Source organism: Capricornis sumatraensis, chromosome 5 (genome assembly GCF_032405125.1).
Source record: "Capricornis sumatraensis isolate serow.1 chromosome 5, serow.2, whole genome shotgun sequence".
Classification (NCBI taxonomy): domain Eukaryota; kingdom Metazoa; phylum Chordata; class Mammalia; order Artiodactyla; family Bovidae; genus Capricornis; species Capricornis sumatraensis.
In genome coordinates, this window is record NC_091073.1 from 107,440,908 (window position 1) to 107,462,348 (window position 21,441).

Here is a 21,441-nt window from a genome sequence, read left to right on the forward strand (position 1 = left end):
TGCGCTGAGGTTGCGGCTCCGCCGGGCAGGCGCGCGGGGACCCAGGAGGCGGCGGCGGCGGCCACCGGCTGCAGCGGGTCCGGAGCCGGGAGCCGGGCTCAGCCCCGGCCTGCACGAGCCGCGGCCCTCGCCCACTGAGGCCGGCCTGGGGGGTCCGCAGGGCGCCCGGAGCGCCGAGTGCGCGTGGGGCTGGGCCCCGCACCCCGGCACAGGAGCGCGGGCGCGGCGCGGCGGAGCGCGGGGCATGGAGCCGGCCCGGGAGCCCCCCGCGCGCACCCGGCCGCCGCCGCCTCCCGCCGTTCGCCCCGCGCCAGCCCCTGCCGCCCCCAGGCCGCGCTCGCCCGCCGAGGCGGAGGGCCGCGGTCCAGAGGGGCTGCTGCGGCGATCGGGGTCGGGCTACGAGGGCAGCACCAGCTGGAAAGCGGCCTTGGAGGGTAAGCGGTGAGCGGGACGCGAGAGGCGGGATAGAGTCACCTTGGCCGATCTCCCATGGGGAGGGCGGGGAGGGCGACTCTGGACTCCCGAGGATGGATGTCAGGACATCGGATGCCACACTGTGGGGCAGTGGGGAGGAGGTAACTGGGGACCACCTATCTCTGCAGCTAACTCACACTCTGACCTTGGGAGTAGGTTTCATGCGCTGAGCTTCAATTTCCTCATGGGTGAAGGGGCCGGTTACTGTCCCGCCCTTACCTGGGAGGCATACTGAGAGAGTGGCTTGACTCTCCAGCAGTGAAAACGCCCTGGGCAAAGCTCAAAAGCTGTAGACCCCAGTCGCGGTGTTAATGCCCTGTGAGAAGGGGTTGGCTGGGAGGTGGGGGGTGAAGGCCTGGAGAACCTACAGGGGTCCCACCCACCTCTTTCAGTCAGAGGGGCTCAGGAGGTGATCCCTGACTGGCCAAGGGGGACGGTAACCAAAGTGGAAAAGAGAGTTTAAGTTCGTGAGTTCTCCCAGTCCGCTTGTGTGGCCACTGGTGGTGTGTGGTGTCGGAGGTGTGGCCAGAGGGCTGGTCCTCTGGAAGTTTCTTAGTACTCTTGACACCCAGAGTCTCAAGTCTGAGGACCGGGACAGCATCAGCTAAGGGAAGCTCTAAGCTGGATTACCCAGCCATTAGGGAAGGAATATCAGGATAGGAGGACTTCCTGGAGTAGGTGACCTCATAGACATATGGAAAGAGAAGGAGTGACATGCTCAGGGGTCATATAGTGAGAGCTAGCCTGTTCCTTGTGGGGAACTGACCTTCAGAGTACAGGGTCGGGGAGGGGTGAGAAGAGAGGAGTCTGGAGGACCCACATTGTGAACGGCGACCCAGGCCTCGCCAGAGTTTGGACCTTGTCTGAGACAACTACTGAGAGATTTAAAGCATAGAATGAAAATGAAGCGGGTTTCATTTTCCAAGCGAGTTTGCCCCTGGAAAAGTGGTGGTGGCCCAGAGGGGTCAGACCAAGGCCAGGTCAGCGAGGAAGGTGGAGCTGTGGTCAGAGGAGGGACATAGCCAGTGCCAGCCGAGGAGGGAGAGATGGAGCAGCCGTGTCTGCATTTGGCCCAAAGGTGGGTGGACCAGGAGACATGGATGGCCTGAGGGCGGGGGTGGGGGGGTGGTGGTGGTGGTGGTGGTGGTGAGAAGTACAGACTTGGGGGAAGCTGGACACCTGGGTGGTGATTTGGGACAAAGGAGGCAAAGATGTTGGAACTTGGAGAAGAACTTTTGCAGAGGGGCTTCAGGCTGAGAAGAGCTGAGCAGGATAAAGGTGGACAGACCCCTCTCTTTGACGTGTCTCCGGGCACATTGTTAGATTTGCATGTGACACCCTCCTTCCTGCCTGCCTAAGTTATTTCTTGAAGTTGCTCACGCCTCTTACCTGTATTCTCCACTCATTCACTCGTAAGCATTTCTCCAGGATCTGCCCCAACCTAGCTCTAACCCCCAGGGCTTAGGGCCATTTCAGAGGTGGTGTGGCCTCTTTCAACACCTCCGCTTGCTGCCTCCTGTCTTACTCCTCATCCTGACCTTGGCCCCGTCTGCTTCCTACTCGCAGGGGTGGCTGGGCCAACCACCTGCAAGTTAGGCTGCAGAAGAGGCTGCACGCCCAGCAGGAAGTGGTCCAGGGGGTCTCTCAGGACACTGGGTCTTCCAGGCCACCCTGTGGTCTGTGTTTACCTGTGGCCCAGCCTCATCTCACCTGTCTGGGCATGGCTCCCTACCTGGCCTGACTCTGGGTCTCAGGGCACCTCTGGTCCCTTGCCCTTGTTCACATGGTCCATCAGAAGCAGGCCCACTCTGATGCCTGTGGACCTTGGTGGCTCAGCCTCTGGGGCCTATGAGCCTTTCCCATTGTCTTAGCACGTGGAGTCTGTGTCCTTGCCAGGGGCCTCCCCCTCTGCCAGTCTCCTGGGTGTTCCCTGGGCACCGCATCTCCCATGGAAAGAGGGGAGCTTCCCACGGAAAGAGGGGAGCTCTCAAACCAGGATGGTGCTCTCCAAGGTCCTGCCCTGTGCTGGCCACCACCGCCCCCGCCCCTCCCCCCCGCCAACTCATTCACTCTTCCTCACTTCCCACACACACTACTGGAGGGCCCAGTGTCCTGGCGCACCTCTCGGCACAGGGTACATCCCTGTGCCTGAAGAGATCGTGGGGCAGGGGCCGAGGCAGCCTGTCGAGGGGCAGAGAGAATGAATTCTGGCCAAGCCTGAGCCAGATCCTTTCACTGCCAGTGCACTGGCAGGTTTTCAAACTCACCCGAGTTTCAGTTTTCCCACCTGCTAAGCTAGAGAAGGATTTCTGCCTCTCAGGCCTACACAGACAGAGGTACTGGGGTGGAGGGTGTGTGCAGGTGACCCCTTTCCCCAGTCCCTAGAGCCCGGTGAGGGAACCCAGGCAAAGTGTGTGACTGTCTGCTCAACTGAAATCCTTTGACTGCTGGTCTGCCTAGTGTGAGTCCGCAGCCCACCCTGAACTGTGTGCATGCTAAGTCATTCAGTCGTGTCTGACACTTTGCGACTCCATGGACTGTAGCCCGCCTAGCTCCTCTGTCCATGGGATTCTCCAGGCAAGAATACTGGTGTGGGTTGCCATGCTCTCCTCCAGGGGATCTTCCCGACCCAGGGATTGAACCCAAGTCTCCCACATTGCAGGTGGATTCTATACCATCTGAGCCACCAGGGAAGTCCAAGAATACTGAAGTGGATTGCCATGCTTTTCTCTAGGGGATTCTCCTGACCCAAGGATCAAACTGGGGCCCACTTAATGAGCCCATGATGAAACCCTTGTGATGGAATGAGTGGTCTGCCACGTCTGCAGACCAAGAGATTTATTTTGCAGCCCTTGCTTAGCCAAGCATCTGTTTTGAGACTTCTTCTTCCGGCTGAGCTGCGGGGTATGTGGGGTCTTAATTCCCTGACCAGCTATTGAACCCTCCCTCCTTGTGCTGGAAGTGCAGAGTCCTAACTGCTGGACAGCCAGGGAAGTCCTTGTCTTGAGACTTCTTGATTTGACCAAGCTGAACCCTCAGGGGACCTGTGCTCCTTTATTGCCACGTGCTGAATATTTATCAAACCCCTACTACATGCCAGCCCCGTGCTGGGGCTTTCCTATAACTGTCACATTTAACCCTCACATCTGCCCTTCCACGGGCTGGGTCAGTGTCGTGGAAACAGAGACTCAGAGAGGCTCAGTGTCCTGCCCAAGGACACACGTTGCTCTGTCACACGTGAAACCCCGTTGGGTTTGCCACGAGGCCCTCTGACGTGAGAGCTCTTACCCTGTCCTGACCTGACCAAGGGCACAGGGCTTGGTGAGGCTAATTGGAGAGAATCAAGTTGTGCTTGTGACGCACGCAGTTCTCCTCTGTGTGCTCCTCAGACGACCCTGCCACCTCCAGCAGATATTTTTTCCTCTTCACAGGTTAAGTGACGTGGAAAACATCTTAAATCTAAAGCCGAGATTAGAGCCCAGGTCTTTAAGACTTTCCTTTGATGCACAGTTAGCTTTATAAATAGTAAGCCAAACAGGAATTCTTCCAATTGAGTCCTCTCTCTGTGGCTATTAACCTTTCCTTCCACCCTCAGCCTTGGGGGACAGGTTGCAAAAGTGATCCAGAGCTGCCATCTGGGTGCTGGAAAGACTGGAGGTGATTGGAGATGGGAATATTTATGGCACTGGGAATGCGGGGGTGATGAAAAGCAGCCTGGGGGGTACAGGAGGGGGGCCACAGATGATTCTGCAAATCTCAGGCTATAGATTTTTCAGTGCTCACCAATTCTGAATTTTTAATGTTGAAAGTTTCCTGATTAGGCATAAACCCACAACTTCCTGCTCAAAACCACACACATGCATTTAGCAAAGCCTCTTAAAAATTTTAAAATTACCAAACTCTACATTTGAGAGTTTTTGACTGTCAACTTAGGGACATCAGCTATGAGTCTTTTTTGCACTGTGATATGAGCGTTGTCAGGGGATTTGTCTGGGCTTGGAAGCCAAATTTTTTTCAGTTGTTCTTTCTAACATTAGGCTAAATCATACGCATTTATAACATAAGTAAACTGCAGCCTCAAACTCCATTTAATAAAGGCCAGTGCATACAAGGAAGGTTTGCTGAGTTCGACATTTGTTCTGGTTTGAATTGTATCCCCCTAAAAGATGTGTTGAAATCTTAACTCCACAGTTCCTCAGATTGTGACCTTATTTGGAAATATGGTCACTGCGGGTGTAATTAGTTCAGATGAGGGCACACCGGAGTAGAGTGGGCTTCTAACCCAATGTGACTGGTGTCCTTCTAAGAGACGGTCACATGAAGACAGACACACAGGGAGAAGGATGCAACAATGAAGGCAGAGGCTGGAGTAGGCAACTGCAAGCCCAGGAGGGCCGGAGATCACCAGTAAACCAGGAGAAATGAGGACAATGCCAGGAAGAATTTGCCTACAGGTCTCAGAGGGAGCATGGCTTGCTGACACCTTGATTGTGGACTTCTAGGCCTCAGAGCTGTCGGACACGACTGAGCGACTTCACTTTCATGCATTGGAGAAGGAAATGGCAACCCACTGCAGTGTTCTTGCCTGGAGAATCCCAGGGACGGGGGAGCCTGGTGGGCTGCTGTCTATGGGGTCGCACAGAGTCGGACACGACTGAAGCGACTTAGCAGCAGCAGCAGCAGGCCCCAGAGCTATGAGACAACCCATTTCTGGTGTTTTAAGCCACCTAAGTTTGTGATGCTTTGTTATGTTGCCCCAGGAAACTAATACCACATTGTCTGGAGTTGTCCAGCTCCAAGGCCACCCTCGGGATTGAATGAAGAGTCAGAGCCGGTAGCTCTGTCCACAGCACAGTGTCCAGGGCAGTTATCCCGTTAAAGAGGAGCAGAGTCCTCCATTCTGGTGATGTTGGAGATGCGGGCACAGACTCCCCTTTCCCTGAGAGCAGATGTATATCCACATGGTCAAGGGCTTTGTCATTCAAGGCAACTAGATTCCCTGTGTGTTTCCAGCCCCAGTGGGGGCTCTGTAACATGCCAGGTGATAACTGTGCCCTGTTAGAGGGAACCCAAAGGTGAGGAAAGCACAACCCTTACCCCAAAGGACCAACTCAATGGACATGAACTTGGGCAAGCTCCGGGAGATGGTGAGGGACAGGGAAGCCTGGTGTGCTACAGTCCATGGGGTTGCAAAGAGTCAGACACGACTGGGGAACTGAACAACTGCCGAAAAGGAGCCTGTGGGCCAATAACCATCATGATGGTAGTTGTTGACACTGAAAGAGAGCTTACTGTGCCAGGCACTGCTCTAAGCACTATTTGTTGAATTCTCATAAAATTCTAAGAAGCAGATACTATGATGACTTTGTCTTAAAGACGAGGAAAATGAAATAGAAACTAAGTAACTTTGCCACAAGAAAGTGGCAGAGCTGGGATGTGAACCCAGGTGAAGTGGTTTACGATGCGAACTGAGAGTGTTTACGGAAGGAAAAGAAGGATTCACACAGCGTGCTTGCCACTGGCGCCACCATGCAGCTCAAGGGCATCAGCCTTACAACACGCAGCCCCTGGGGACGGCAGAGCTGACACAGAGGGGGTTCAGCCCTCTGCTCTTAACGGGCCTGGAGCCACCCGCCTCTGGATCCTGCTCGGTTGTCAGTACAAACCATGCCCATAGGAAGGACTCCCAAATGTCTGTTGGACTTGCAAGTAAAGGTGGCAGACTAAACACGTGCATTTTTCTTTCCCTTCTGAAACTCACACAATAGTAAAAGGGTTTTTTCCCTTTTATTTGGGAGGGGGTCACTGCAGCATGTAGGATCTTAGGTCCCTGACCAGGGATCGAACCCATGTCCCCCACAGTGGAAGAGAAGTCTTAACCACGGGACCACCAGGGAAGTCCCAATAAAGGGACTTTCAAGTAAAGATGGCAGACTGAAGACATGCATTTTTCTTTCCCTTAAAAATCCAAAAAAGGGATTTTTTAAAAAGACCACAAGAATAATAACAGGTGAGAAAACAAGAGCAACACAGTTGGGAGCTAGGGATCAATGAGGATTATCAATGATGGTCAGTGATCCATAACTGACACTGTCTCCCCTGGTCTTAGAAAGTTCAGGAAGCAGAGGAGCACGCAGGACCCCACACTGGTCAGCACAGCAGTGAGTGAAGAGGGAGCTGATGTCAGGAGGGCTGGGTGAACCCTTGTTAGGAAGACTTCAGGTCCCCAATCCTCTTCCCACTCTGTGAGCCTCTCCCCAGCCCTCTGCCCTGGGGAGAGAGGGCATCCAGACACCAGAACATTTGAGAGCCAACAAGGCAGCATCTACGGATTGAGGGCTGAGGATGGCCTCCTCGCCTCTTCTTGCAGCCAAGACTACATCCTCCAGGAGTGAAAACAGAGGGGCAGCCCCCAGGGATGCTGACCCAAAAGGAGAAACCCAAGGAGGTCCACAAACAGAGAGCTGGACTTCCCTGGTGTCCAGTGGCTAAGACCCGGTGCTCCCGAGGCAGGGGCCCCAGGTTCAATTCCTGGTCAGGGAACTAAGATCCCATAGACCACAACTAGGACCCGGCACAGTCAAATAAATAAATACTAAAAAAAAAAAAAATAAATAAAATCAAGTGTTAAAGAGAGAGCCTTGAGGACTGACCCAGCCAGGTCACTCTGCCATGACCTCCGCAGCTAATAAGCTCCTCTCATGGTCTCAGAGGCACCAATAAAGCCTTATTCCTCCTGCCTTAATCATGAACACATAACCAAGGATCTTGAGATGTATGAGGAAAGTCTCTGACATGGAAGCTAGAGATTAAAACACATGAACGGCGGGGCAGGGGGGAGGCAGTGTGGAAAAAACAGTGATTATATAGACTAAACTTTCTGCCCACCTCTCCCCCAGCCCTCCTGCTTCCCCCAAAAAATATCAACTAAAAAACTGTCAGTATTATTCAGAGAGAGAAGAGAAAATTTCGCATCATTAAAGTAAGAACAGGATGTTTTAAGAGGGAGTATTCAGGGAACAGCAGCAACAAATCCCCCAAAACCTTGCAAGTTAAAAATAATCGTAAAAATAAAAGATTCAGTAGAGAGTGAGAAGATAAAGTTTAAATAAATCTACAGGAAATAGAGCAAAAGGCAAAGTGGATATGAGGGCTTCCATGCTCGGCTCTGGTGCCTTGCCCTCTTTTTGTAAGGGTATTAACCCCACCATGGGAGCCCTGACCAAGAACGGATCTGCTGGTCACCTTGATCCTGCACTCGCCAGCCTCCAGAACTGGGGGAGAGACATGTCTGTTGCTTCAGCCATCTAGTCTGGGGATTTTGTTAGCCTGTGAAGACTAAGACAGAAGTGGAGTAGAATTCCGGAGTTTGCCTCATCAGCTTAAAGGAGCTTTGGAGTTGAAATCAGGATGAGCACACAGAAGTGTAGGCAAAGGAAAATGATTACTTACAGGGAAACAAGAAATTGTGTAGAAAACTATCGTAATACACTGCATGGCTTGCTGGCAGCAGCATTTACATTGTCATAAGAAAAGAACACTGAGAATTCCCTGGTGGTCCAGTGGTTAAGATTCCTCGCTTCCACTGCAGGGGGCGCAGGTTTTATCCCTGGTCAGGAGAGCTAAGATCCCACAAGCTGTGTGGCATGGCCAAAAAAAAAAAAAAGACCTCACCAAATTACCAGTCCAACCCAAACTATGATGTTGAGAGGGTAAGTAGTATGTGAGTGGTCAGGGTGGGACAATAATGCAGAGAATTAAACCTTCCTCATTATTGTGGAATGTCAATAAGTAATGTCTTAATTAGAAAAGTTGAGCAGTATTGACTTCTTGACACAAAACTTTTAGAGATTTGAAGGTAAATACTGAAAGAATTCGCTGAAGGAACTGGAAGTAGTTGTCTCCGGGAAGGGGCGATGTTCTTTGGTTGTGTAGTGAAGCCTGGTAGAATTTCTTACTTTGGATCTGTTGCTTTGCAGATCCTTGATAAAGGACCAGGTTTCTTTTCCCAATCTGTTGTGAAGTACCATACAGATGAATTGCTAGAAACAGTAACAGGAACTTGGATGTCACAGGAATGCTGAATTGCTATAGATGTTTCTATTAACAGGTACTTCCTCTTGACTTTGGTACTTAGTTCATACAGGTGGACAGCCCAGTGGTGGGCTGTGGAGGTGGTTCTTTCATCTATGCACATATATAACATAAAACATTTTTAAAGGACTTAAAAACAAAAGGGGGTTCTCATCTACTGGTGGCTCCGCTGGTAAAGATGAGCCTGCAATGTGGGAGACCTGGGTTTGATCACTGAGTTGGGAAGATCCCCTGGAGAAGGCACCAGCCACCCTCTCCAGTATTCTGGCCTGGAGAATTCTATGGACAGAGGAGGCTGGCAGACTACAGTCCATAAGGTTGCACAGAGTCCGACACGACTGAGTGACTTTCACTTTTCACATCTACTAACAAACAAAAGTGGAAGCTAACAAGTGTTGGTGAGGAGATGGAGAAATTGGTGTCGGCATCTCTGGTAGAACGCAAAATGGTGTTGCAGCTGTGGAAAACAGTTTGGTGTGTCCTCAAAAAGTTAAATGTGGAACTACCATATGATCCAGAAATTCTACTCCTAGGTATATACCCCAAAGAGTTGGAAACAGGGACTCAAACAGATCTTTGTTGGTCAATGCTCACAGCAGGATGATTCATAAGAACTAAAAGATGGAAACAGTCCAACTGTCTGTCAACGGATGGATGGATAAACAAAATGTATGTAATCATACAATGCAATATTATTCAGCCACAAAAAGGAATGAAATTTTGATACATGCTACAATATGGATGAACACTGAAAACAATATGTTAAGCAAAAGAAGTCAGACCCCAAAAGACAGATATGATTCCATTTACATGCGGTACTTAGGATAGGTGAATATATAGAGTCAGAAAGTGAATGAGAGATTAGCAGGGGCTGGAGGGGGTTGGGAATGAGGCGTTAATGCTTGATCAGTACAGAGTTTCTGTTTGAAATGATGAAAAAGTGTTACAAGCAGAGCATGGGGATGAGTGCACAACTTTGTGAATGTAATTAACACCATGCATTGCACCCTTGAGCATAGTTAAAAAGGCAACTTTTATGTTACGTGTATTGTATCACAATTAATAAAACTTTCAAAAACCCTATGTCTACAGTCTATAAGGGTTCTTTCATTAAATATCAAATTAAACACCATTTGCAGCCACATGGATGGATCTAGAGATTGCCATACCGAGTGAAGTAAAGTCAGACAGAGAAGTACAAATATTGTATGATATCGTTTATATGTGGAATCTAACCAAAAGGATACAAATGAATTTATTTACAAAATAGAAACAGACTCATTGATTTAGAGAAGGAACTTATGTGATCAGTGGGAAGGACTGAGGGGAGGGAAGGTAAGGGAGTTCGGGATTGACATGTACACACTGCTATACTTAAAATAACCAACAAGACCTATTGTATTGCACAGGGAACTCTGTTGAATATTATGTAACAACCTAAGTGGGAAAAGAATTTGAAAAAGGACAGATATATATACATAATGAATCACTTTGTTGTATACCTGAAATGAACATATCATTGTTAATCAATTACACTCCAATATAAAATAGAGAGTTAAAGAATTGCTGCGCAGGATTCCACTGAATGAATGCCCAACATTTTATCCAGTCTCCCTTTGATGGACATTTAGCTTGTTTCCATTTTGGTGCCATTGTGAATAAACCTGCTATGAGCATTTAAAAAATCAAGTTAAAATTTGGGGTGAGAACAATAAATAAATAAAAATTTAAAAGGAGAAGCCGGAGGATCAGGAAAGACTTCCTGAAGAGGATGGAGGGTGTGGGGCAGAATTTCAGGAGACAGCAGTGGAAGAGGAGCACTTCGGGAGCAAAGGTCCAGCCACAGGGCTAAGAGGGTGAACCGGGTATTTCAAAGAGTCAGTCTGGCTGAAACTGGCGATGAGGTAGAGAATCAGCAGGAGGGGAGAGACTGGAAAGTGCTAACAGCCACGGAAAGAGTTCAAGTGCGTAGCCCTGCGGGAGGGTTTTTAAGCAGAAGTATCACCGAATCCGACAAACCTGTGCTTGAGAATGGCATTTCAGACTTTAGCTTCAGGATGGCCTGGACCAGAGGTCTCCAACCTCCAGCCTGTGGACTGGTACCTCCTATCAGATCAGCATTGGCATTCAATTAGAAGAAAAGTGCACAATACATGTAATGCACTTGAATCATCCCCAAATCATCCCTCCCCCTCGTCCCTGGTCCATGGAAAAATTGTCTTCCATGAAACCGGTCCCTGATGCCAAGAAGGCTGGGGGCCACTGCCCTGGAGAGCTTGTTCAAACACAGAGTGCTGGGCTCAGCCCCAGTTTCTCAGTATCAGGACTTGGGGTTGGCAGTGGGAATGGGCGGTGGGGATGGGCCATAATCAATCCCTTTCTCTCTCCTCAGACACCACCACGCGTCTCCTGCTGGGGGCCATCGCAGTGCTTCTGTTCGCCATCCTGGTGGTGATGAGCATCTTGGGTGAGCATGGATGTCAGAGCATTTGCAATTCATTTCCTATACACCTTTCAAAAGCATGTCAAATTAGGTCAAGAAAGGTTCCCGACATATCGTCAACTTTGTGGGGGTCAAAGTAAATAGGAAATAGAGTGTTGGCTCTAGATGACATTTTAGCCTAAAACAATATGTTCACACATCGATTATATCCATCCCCTTAACTAAGCCATGCAGCGAAAGTGGAGATGTTACTTAGGTACCATTACAAAAATGCTTCAAGAACGCTGAACAAACTTGGTGTGCATTAGGCGAGCAGTGCTTCATGAAAGAGACAGGTTGGGGTTAAGGGCCTTAAAGATCTCATTCACTCACTCAACAAACATTTATTTATCCCGGCTGTGTGTTAGGCCCTGGGCTAAGTGCTGGAGATATATATATTTTAAAGTGTAGTATGACATCAACTCCCTTGTCCAGTGATAGGGTATTGCCTGGGGGTCTCCCATATGGTAATCCCTGAAGAATGAATAGTTTCCTGGAGACCAGGAGGAACACAGAACAGGGCATTCTGAGGAGGAGAGTCCAGGGAAACACAGTGGCAGGCAGGACTGAAAGGGTTGATGGAGGAATAAAAAAGAGGAAACTGCTACAACTAAGGCAGGCCAGGCTATATGACCTAGGGCTTTGCTGCTTGTAATGGGTTCAAGCCAAAGTGATTTCAGGACCTCTGTCTTTAATCTTTGAGAAGCATCCTAAGACCTCAAAATGGATAATATCAGTTATATCCAACCCGCACTTCAGGGCATGCAGGCTAAGCAGGGCGGTGTGGGTGCTTAGAAAAGAAGGTGGTGACCACCAGCTTGGCTCTACCTAGACTAGTTGCTACAAATTAAACTGTTCTACTGCTGTGTTGGGAGGGCAGGGCAATGTGTAAACAGAGCATATTATGATTGGAGGAAAGCACAACAGTCATCGGACATCCTCATGGAAATGCGTGGCCTATACTTCTAAGCGGGCCTGCAGCTCACTGAGCAGGAATGCCCGAGTGCCAATTAATTAATTAATTGGTGTTGGCGTGGGGGTAGCTCCCTTAGGCACTTGAGTACCATGGGCCTGTTCTTGACTCTGTCCTGGTCTACATTTTAATCAACCTTCTTGTATGAGAACAAACGAAAAAATATGCTTATGGAATTTGTAGGCAATACAACCCAAAAAGGGATGTTCCACAGGCCAGGTGAAAAAGAAATCAAGATTAAAATTCATCGTTAAAAACGCAAATGAGCCAACGTGAATGAAGCGACTGTGTAAGAAATAAACACAAGACCCTGCATTTAGATTTAAACGTGATTTACACGTGTTCTAGGCAGGGGCCCTGGCTTGGAAGGAGATCATAGGAAAATAGTTGAAGAGTATGGCTGAATTCCTTTTGGCAAGGAGGCCCTTAGAGAATCGCATGGAAGCTCCGGGCTTCCTTCCCAGAAAAGTGCACCTATGCACATACACACAGATTCTTCTCATTGGAGAGTCTGCAGGCTGGAATATCCAGGGCAGCCGGAAGGGGTATGGCGATCGCTGCCGGGTGGCAGAGCACAGCTGTGTGGCAGCCTGTGCTGGTGGCAGCATTTTAGGGGGGACGTGGGCGCATCACAGTGAGGTGGGCAGGATGGAGAAGGTCTAAGAGCATCCCCTCCAAGGGACTGTGGAAGAGACGGTGTCTGTTCGGTTCTGGAAGAGGGGGATGTGGGTCCTACCTCAAGGAGAAGGCAGAGCAGGTCTGTCCGGGTCACTCCAGAGGCAGATCCTGGGTCCGCTGAGCTAGGTCACAACGGGAAGGCAGGTTGGGACTCAGCATTGAAAAGGAATTTCCAGCACGTCAGCAGCGTAGCCGATGAGGGTGTGGCCAATGAGAGCGGGTGGGAGTGGGGGTCAGAGTGGGGTTTGGAGGGCTGCAGGTTGGGGTGGGGGGTTATGGAGCCCATGGAGCCTGGCATGGTTCCCACCCTGGCTGAAGAGAGAGGATGCATGGTCACCAGGTTCAAGTCTGAGTTTCTAGGGTTCCACGGCCTCCGGGAGCTCAGAGAGAGAGGAGAACATAACCTGGGGGTTAACCTGCTGTAAATCTTCCCCTTACAGGGGTGTCCCTGCCAAATTTCTCTTCCTAGTTCATGTAGTCCCCAGCCTCCGACCTGCCAGGCGCTGTGACAGGGCCTCCCCTGAGATGAATGACTGATGGTCACCAAAGACAGGCGGTCCCAAAGACAGTGGGATTCTTAGGGGCCGGGCAGAGACCCTCCGTGCTGGCAGCTACTGAGTCCCTCCTTTTCCCTGCAGCCTCCAAGGGCTGCATCAAGTGCGAAGCGCCCTGCCCGGAGGACTGGCTGCTGTACGGAAGGAAATGCTACTTCTTCTCGGAGGAACCGAGAGACTGGAACACGGGCCGGCAGTACTGCCACAGCCACGAAGCGGCGCTTGCTGTGATCCAGAGTCAGAAAGAGCTGGTGCGTGCGGGGCGGGGGCGTGTCGGGGCGGGGCCTGGGCGTATCGGGGGAAAAGGGGCGGGGCCATCCGGGAGAGCCACGCCCAAGGACCTGGTGCCCCCTGTGACCTGTTTCCAGACGGGTGGGATGTGCACGTGGGCTCCGCAAGTGGAATCTGAGCAGCTCCACGAGGGGCTCTTGTTCTCACTGCTCTTGTCAAGGCCAGCTGCGTCCATTCCAAGGCTGGTTTGCTGAGCTCAACAGAGTCAAGTGTAAGCTTTACAAATTATACAGGCACTTGTGAAATGTGAGGGCTTCCCTGGTGGCTCAGACAGCAAAGAACCCGCCTGCTATGCGGGAGACCTGGGCTCAATCCCTGGGTTGGAAAGATCCCCTGGAGGAGGGCATGGCAACCCACTCCAGTATATCAAATTGGCATCTTCAACTAGTCCATGTCAGGGTCTGAGGTCCCACCTAACACCCCAAACAGTTACATCACTAGAAATACGAATGTAACACAATGAACAGGTCTCTTGGCCATTTTTGGATTTTGTAGGCAACAGTTCGTGTAATTCAAAGTCTAAAATCACTTCTGTTTGTCTCTGATACACAGTCTAATAGCCTCTTTCTGCAGAGAAAGGCCCAGGACAGCCAGTCCCAGATAATCCATCAAGCAATCCCAGGCTTCCTGAAAATCAGGAATGTTGGCATGCTGGGTCCCCGAGCTAGGAGACAAACCCTATTTCAGGGTTCCTGCCCCATTGGCACGTCCCCAGAGTCCAGGTCCCTTGAAGGCCATTGCAGTGCATCTGTAAACCCAGCTCCTCACTCTTGGGGTGCAGTGAGGTGTCACCCTCATGGTGTCCACACATCTTGAGAGCCAGTCTTCCAAGCTGAGGTTCATCTGCGGATGTGTGAGCAGTCAGGAGGCTGCACCTGACTCTGAGGTTTCCCTCTTTCCTTGGTGCAGGAATTCATGTTCAAGTTCACACGGAGGGAGCCCTGGATCGGCCTGCGCAGAGTGGGGGACGAATTCCACTGGGTCAACGGGGACCCATTTGACCCGGACACGTGAGCTGAGGCTTCATCTCCTGGCCACCGACCGTAAACTGGGGAAAACCTAGCCTCCCAGACAAACCTCCTGAGGGAGAACTTGGTTTTGTGTTAGCTAGAGCCACTCATCTGTAGGGTCAGGGGTGAGGGACAGAGACCTGGGCATGGGAATGGCTTTACTACTCACTCCCCAGTAAAGTCCAGCCTGGTTTGGTGGCCCTGTCCCACGTAGGCATCAGAGCTTCCTGCTGCTGGAAGGGGCCCAGGCCCTTTCCATCTTGTGATTCCCTCATCCCACTGCATGGCTCAGTGTGGCTCAGAGAAAGGGGAGGATATCCCAGGACAGCCCTCTGCATTGGGCAGAACTTAGCCACATGGCCCCACCTGATAGTGAGTGAGGGGAGGAGCTGGGACCTCTCTGCTGGGCAGTCACATGCCACCTGAACAGTTTTACTGTGGAGAAAGGGGATCTGAACTATGGGTCCCAGGAGGGTCCTCTTAGAGAAAACACCTTGAGGGTGTTGGTGGCGTGTGCCGGGTGGTATTATTTGTGTGGCCCACGTAGTATGGCAGTGAGTGTCTGATTTGTGTGGCGGGTGGGTGGGGTGATGGTGGCAGCGGGGCAGGGGGGGCACTTTAGGCTTAGGGAGACACAGGGCAGCACACACAGGGGCGTAAGAACCTCAGCCTCTGATCTAGACCCTAAGGCTGGAGGGCTAGGCCCGAGGAGCTTGGTGGGGGTGGAGGGGCACAGCTGCTGACCTGACGTGACCCTCGGGCCGCGAAGACTTCCCTGTCCCCGCGTCTCCCTGTGTCCTGCACTCTGCATCTGGTGCCTCTCTTTGTCCCCACTGCCCCTTCCTTTATTCTCTTCTTTCCTTGTCCTGACCTCATCCCCGATATGTCCTCAGAGCTGCTGAGAAACTCTTGTCTTGCTGCTGCCCCTGCCTCTCCCCTTCTGGAAGCTTCTTGCTCCCAGAACCTGGGGAGCCCTGGAGGCTGGGGCCCCAGGATGTTGACCACCCAGCAACCAGCGGGCCTTGGGGCCACGCTTCTCTGACCACTCTGACGTGGTTCTGGCCTCCCCACTCCCTCTTGGGGTCCTTCTGATGCCCTCTGAGATCCCCGTTCTGGCCTTGGTGGTGGGGGGCTCAGGTCAGGGTGACCAAATGAGCTTAAGAAGAAATGTTGACTTCAAAAGGGTTGATTTTAGGCAGGGAGAACCCCCTGTGCTATTAATAGCTGTAAGAGGTGCAGGCAGGGTACCGTGGGGAGGGGGGCTTAGGGGAGGCTCATCCTAGACAGGGCCCCAGTCTCCTGGGATGAGTGAGCTGAGCTGGCAGGATGGGGAAGCCGGACGGGGAGTGTAGGGTGCGTCCAGGACACATCTGTGGGCGTCACCAGGGCGACTGGAGCTGTGGTGCAGAGTTGCGAGTTGGTGGGAGCCACACTAGCAAGGTCTGTGGGGGGGACTGTCCCAGAGCAGGGCAGCTCCAGAGGGAAGGACGAGTCACAGGGCCTCCGGGGCTGCCCAGTGATGGGTGGCATCTGCCAGAGGTGAGTGCCTGGTCTCGTCTCTCCCGGCCACAGGTTTCCCATCGCGGGCCCGGGGGAGTGCGTCTTCGTGGAGCCCACCAGGCTGGTGTCGACAGACTGCCTGATGACCCGGCCCTGGGTGTGCAGCAAGATGGCCTACACGTGAGGTGGGTCATGCCAGAGGCCACCCTGCAACCAGGCTCCAAGACCTGCTGGCCTGGGGCTCTGCTCCAAGGCAAAGCACCGAGAAGGATGCTCTCTGCCCCTGGGTGCTCTTCCCCAGCCCTCGAGTCCTGATCCCTGGTCTCCTTGGCCCCAGGCAGGTCCTGTGGCTCAGCAGTCAACTCCCATGAGCTCAGTAGTACTGTAGGCACCTGTCCCCAGACACACACGCACACTGACGCACTTGCTTATGCACACGTGTGCACACAGCGCCCGCTCAAGTTCACAGTCTACCCTTAGTCAGCCCAACAGGTCTCTCCCTGGCCCTACCCTGGAGCATTTCTTCCTCTGGAGGCCCTGGTGCTCTGAGGAAGGCTAGGGGCTGACAGACTGCCATACTGTCTGCACACACGGACCCCCTCCCCAGGCATCTCTCTCCTGGCTCCTGGGGAGGCAGGAAGGGCAGCCCCCTCACCTGGCCCCTGCATCCACCCCTCTGGCCTTGCCCGGGGTCGCAGGCAGGCCCCTGCTGCGTCTGTGGTGCTGCTCTGTTGGTCACCGGTGGAATAAAGAGATGACTGGCATCCAGGGAAGTCGGCTGCCGTTTGTTCCATGGTCGTGGCTTGGGGGAGGGGCCATGGCTCGGGAGGACCATCTAGGGAGGGACCACCAAGAGGCACTGGTGTGGCCAGCGACAGGAACCAAGGCCAAAAACATGCTCTGTGGCCTCAGGGCACCGTTTAACGTTGCCAGGCCACTGTGTTATTCTTAGATGTCTGAGGGGTGTGCTCCATCTGGCGTCATCATTACCATTCGACTCGACATGACAAACATTTATTCACACCTATCATGTGCCAGACACCACACCAGGCAGGGGGATCAACAGCTTTATCCCCCAAGTGAGCACACAGGGAGCAGAGGGACCAGCTTGGGAAGCACCAGAACATTCTGGAACATGGCCGAGGGATGGCTTATTCTGCCTTAGGAGAGGACAGAGTGAAGAAGGCGGGAGGATGAGAGGAGATGCTGTGCATGTTGGGCTGGTTAAGAGTTTGTGCAAGTCCGAGGGCCCCTTCCTGTGCCCCCTTGGTCTGCGGGGAAGGAAGCGGGGATGGGGCAGAGGCTGGCGGTTCCCCTGGGCCAGCAGCGGCTGCCAGTGCCGCCTTCTCCAACGCGCACCTGGAGCCCAGAGCAAGCGGTGGGGGGGCCTGGGCCTCCCCAGCCCATGGCCGGGGGAGATACAGGCAGGAGTTGCGTCTGTGAATCTGGGTCCTGGCCCATTTTCTGAGAAAACAGCTTGGAGGGAAACACATCCTGCTCTGCTCCGGTCACTCCTTTTACTGTCAGTTTTCAGACAAAACTGTCAGCTTCAGTTTTGTTGATTCTTCTGAAAGCTTTCCAGATATTTAGTAAAATATGGGTATTTTGTGGTTTCATATCTTCATGGGGAAGCCAGTGTAGAATCTGACTGTGTAATGGAGAGGGTAAAGAAATGCAGTGTGGTGGTGGTGGCCTGTGGGGGGTTGGCTGAAGCCCACCGCCTTCCAGCCCCTGTGGGGAAGTGTTTTGAGGGGCTGAGGACTGAGGAAGCGGTCAGCTGCTGCTGCTGCTGCTTGGATTGGGCGGGGGCTGAAGGGTGAGTCGGGGCGGGGGGCGGTGTCTCACACTCACACCTGTTCTCAATCATACACAGGCCTGGGGTTCTCACCAGTATCTTCCCATCAAAGATGGTCTTCCCATCAAAGCCTTTGCTGTTTTCGTGTCTGACTCTTTGCGACTCCACAGACTGCAGCACCCTAGGCTCCTCTTTCCTCCACTATCTCCCAGAGTTTGCTCAAACTCAGGTCCATTGAGTCGGTGATGCTAGTCTTACCTCATTTAATTCTCTTAAAAGGGATCTGAGGCGGGTTATGCTGCCACAGATGACCCAACAGTACCTGGGCAGGGCCCCAAGGCATGAGGAGCGGAGCTGTGCTCTCATTCTGTTTCGTGGGTTCAAGTGGGAAGAAGGGAGCCACGAGGGGGCGGGGAGGAAGCACTGTGGGAGGGCAGGGAATAGGAACACGGCCCTTGGGATCTTATCTTTCATTCAGTGCTCCACAGCCTGTTGCCTCAGGGCACACTGGCAGGGGAGCTGCCTAACCTTGGGTTTGTCCTGGGGCAGCTCAACAATTCTAAATCAGTTCAGCAAAGCTAAAGGAACTCTAAAGCTACAAGAGATCAAACCAGTCAATCCTAAAGGAAATCAACCCTGACTATTCATTGGAAGGACTGATGCTCAAGCTCCAAAACCTTGGCCACCTGATTTGAAGAGCTGACTCACTGGAAAAGGCCCTCTTGCAGAAAAGATTGAGGACAAGAACACATGGGGGCAACAGAGGATGAGATGGTTTGAAGGCATCACTGACTCAGTGGACATAAGTTTCGGCAGACTCAGGGAGGTAGTGGACAGGGAAGCCTGATGAGCTGCAGTCCATGGGGGTCGTAAAGAGTCAAACAGGACTGAGCAACTGAGTAACAACAAAAGGAACTCTGACCCAAGGTCATGGATGTTTTCAGAGCTTTCTTATCTATTCCTACCCAGGAAGGAAACACAAGAGCAAAACAAATGACCGCACGCCAAACTTGAGAAAGGTTGAAAATCCTTTCAAAGGTTATAAATCAGTCAGGGACTTCCCTGGAGGTTCAGCGGTTAAGATTCCGCCTTCTACTGTAGGGGGCGCGATCCATCCGATCCCTGGACGAGGAAGATCTTGCACGCTGCCCTGCGCGGCCAAAAGCAAAACAAAATACCAACAAGCCCAGCCAGGCACCCACGCCTCCCTGGTGGACAGAGAGCCAGGCTGGGTGGGCGTGCGGTTCCTCCTGAGGCCACAGGCGGCAGCATGGAGTCCAGATCCTCTGCGGGTTTCTAAGCCTGGAGCTCAGAGCTGTCTCCCTGGGTGGGGGGCTGGGGTAGGGTGGGGTGGGGTGGGGTGCGGGGTTGGGATGGGGGCAGTTAGGCTCAGCTGGTAAAGAATCCGCCTGCAATGCGGGAGACCTGGGTTCGATCCCTGGGTTGGGAATATCCCCTGGAGAAAGGTAAGGCTACCCACCCATTCCAGTATTCTGGCCTGGAGAATTCCATGGACTGCAGAGTAGTCCATGGGGTCGCAAAGAGTCAGACACGCCTGAGTGACTTTCACTTCACTTCACTTCACGCTAGGGAGAAGGGTAGGGGCAAGGTGCAAAGGAGCACCCTTCAGCCCCAAAGGACCACCCTCCAGCCCCAGTCCTCAGCCCCTTTGGAAGATTTTCCCCTCTGAGGCAACTCGCCTGCAGTTGAGAGTGTGCTTAGCTGGGAGCCGGGGTGGATTTGAAGCCACACCTCAGCGCTGTTCTCTGAGTAACCCCTGGAGGGGGCGGGAAGGCTGGAGCTCGCCTCCCAGGCCACCCTCAGACGTTGGCTGTTTAGATGGCGCGAGGAGGGATTTTATTAGGACACACTGGGGGGTAAGGTTCGTTGCTGTGCTGGCGGGTTCACTGGTGTTTGCTTAATTCTCCTACAGCCTTAACAGATGAAGAAACAGGTTCAGGGCGGTTAAGGGGCTTGCTCTATCTACATCACAAGCCTAGGGCGTGGGGGAGAGAAGGAGCCACCTTGGGAGAGGACGTGGTGTGCCCCTCGGCGATTGTTTTTTCCTGTGCACTTTTATCGCCTTCATATGGTTTTCAGGTGCAATTTCCTATAGAGCATGAGTGACGCAAATACTGACTACTGCCCTTCTCTCGCTTCAAGGTCCAGCTCACGCTCCCTGGGACTGCTTCCGGGTCGGCAGCAGCCCTCGGTGACCACGCCCTCCCCCAACACCTCCAGCACCGAGGACTGAGCCTCTCACACGGCCGAGTGTGTGGAACTTCTCATCTGTGACGCATCTCTTCACTCATCTGACCGCTCTTGTCGTCTGATTATAAGCTTCTGAATAGCAGGGATTGTGTGTTGCTGGCTCTTTGTAGCACACATAACATATGCTCAAAAAAATTGTTGTTGGTGACAATAAGATTCCTGGCGAGTGTCATCTCTTCACCCTTTGCCATGGGGGCAAACCGGCTGTCTGTCAGAGACTTGTCTTTTAGGCTTTGGTGGGCGTGGCATGATTTTAGAGGTCCGGCCAAGATGAGATCTTTAATTTGTTTTGCTTCAGTTAAGTGAGTTCACTCACATTGCCTAAGCACGACATACTGGACGGCCTGAGTGGGGGTGTCCTGGAGCACGTGAGCCGAGAGGGAGAAATCCCTCCACCTCTTAAGATGTTCTTTGCATCATACACAGAGGACCAAGAGACTGGGCCCAGGGAGGGCTTCCAGCAGTGACTGGGGTTGGCTGCTGAAGATTCCTGTGATCTCCAGGATAATTATGGTAATGTCGCTGTTCTGTGTGTGAAACACCACTTGGTTTTCAGAAATGTCCACTGTCAGCTGTGTACTTACACCAGGAGGGGGTAAAGAACTTCACACTGGGAGCAAGTATGAGATTCACACGGGGTGGGGGGAGCATCCAGAAAACTTCCTGTCATACCCATCAGAGATACATTCTCAGCCTGGAGGGGACATGCTTCCTCTTGGCTCTGAAGACCTGCTGGAGTCTAGTCTGGACTATCTCTACCAATGAGCAGGTGTGCAGCTCAGACTGCTGTGCCCAACCTCCCAGACCCCAGGCTTTACTTCTAATAAAGTAGAAATTGTGCCTGCCTGGCCTGCCTCACAGGATTATGAGAACGGTAGATGTTAGAATTTCAGGGATAAAAAGTGATCGACTGTGTTCTCACTATCCATGAGGCCCAGAGAGGGTTAAATAACATGTCCAAGGTCATGCATCTAGTGGCAGAGCTAGACCTCAGGTCTTATGGCTCCTCTCTTCCTTGTTGATTCTCTTATTGTTGCACGTATCATGCTTTATTTGTTCACTTATTCACCATCCACGCAGAAGTGTAAGCCCCTAGAGGGCGGGGATCCACTCTTATGCTCCTTTGTTTCTCTAGAGCCTGGTGCATACTAAAGGAGCTCAATAAATGTGTGTTGAACTGATCTTGACTCCTAGTTCACAGGCTCCTTCCCTCTATACCATGCCGTCTCTGATCTCGGAAATCTGCAGTGCCAGTCCAGCTGCCCACAGAAAGTGTGAAAACTTGCAGATGTTTTAGAGAAAAAGATATGATGCTCAGC

At 52.2% G+C, this 21,441-nt stretch overlaps 1 protein-coding gene across 2 annotated transcripts; it reads left to right on the plus strand.

Moving 5' to 3' along the window:
• The first annotated feature begins 244 nt into the window (after window positions 1-244).
• CLEC2L (C-type lectin domain family 2 member L) lies at window positions 245-16,240 on the plus strand. Of its 2 annotated transcripts, XM_068973342.1 has the most exons (5): window positions 245-434; window positions 10,961-11,035; window positions 13,340-13,506; window positions 14,456-14,556; window positions 16,129-16,240. In XM_068973342.1, the coding sequence occupies exons 1-5, from the start codon at window positions 245-247 to the stop codon at window positions 16,238-16,240; spliced, it is 645 nt and encodes a 214-aa protein (XP_068829443.1). The 2 variants fall into 2 exon arrangements, with proteins under 2 accessions (XP_068829443.1, XP_068829444.1); XM_068973343.1 differs by lacking the exon at window positions 10,961-11,035.
• The last annotated feature ends 5,201 nt before the right edge of the window (window positions 16,241-21,441 follow it).

Coding starts and splice junctions, on each gene's coding strand:
- CLEC2L (XM_068973342.1), top strand. CDS start 245: ATGGAGCCGGCCCGGGAGCCCCCCGCGCGCACCCGGCCGCCGCCGCCT. Junction 435..10,960: donor CTGGAAAGCGGCCTTGGAGG/GTAAGCGGTGAG, acceptor CTCTCTCCTCAG/ACACCACCACGCGTCTCCTG. Junction 13,507..14,455: donor TCCAGAGTCAGAAAGAGCTG/GTGCGTGCGGGG, acceptor TCCTTGGTGCAG/GAATTCATGTTCAAGTTCAC.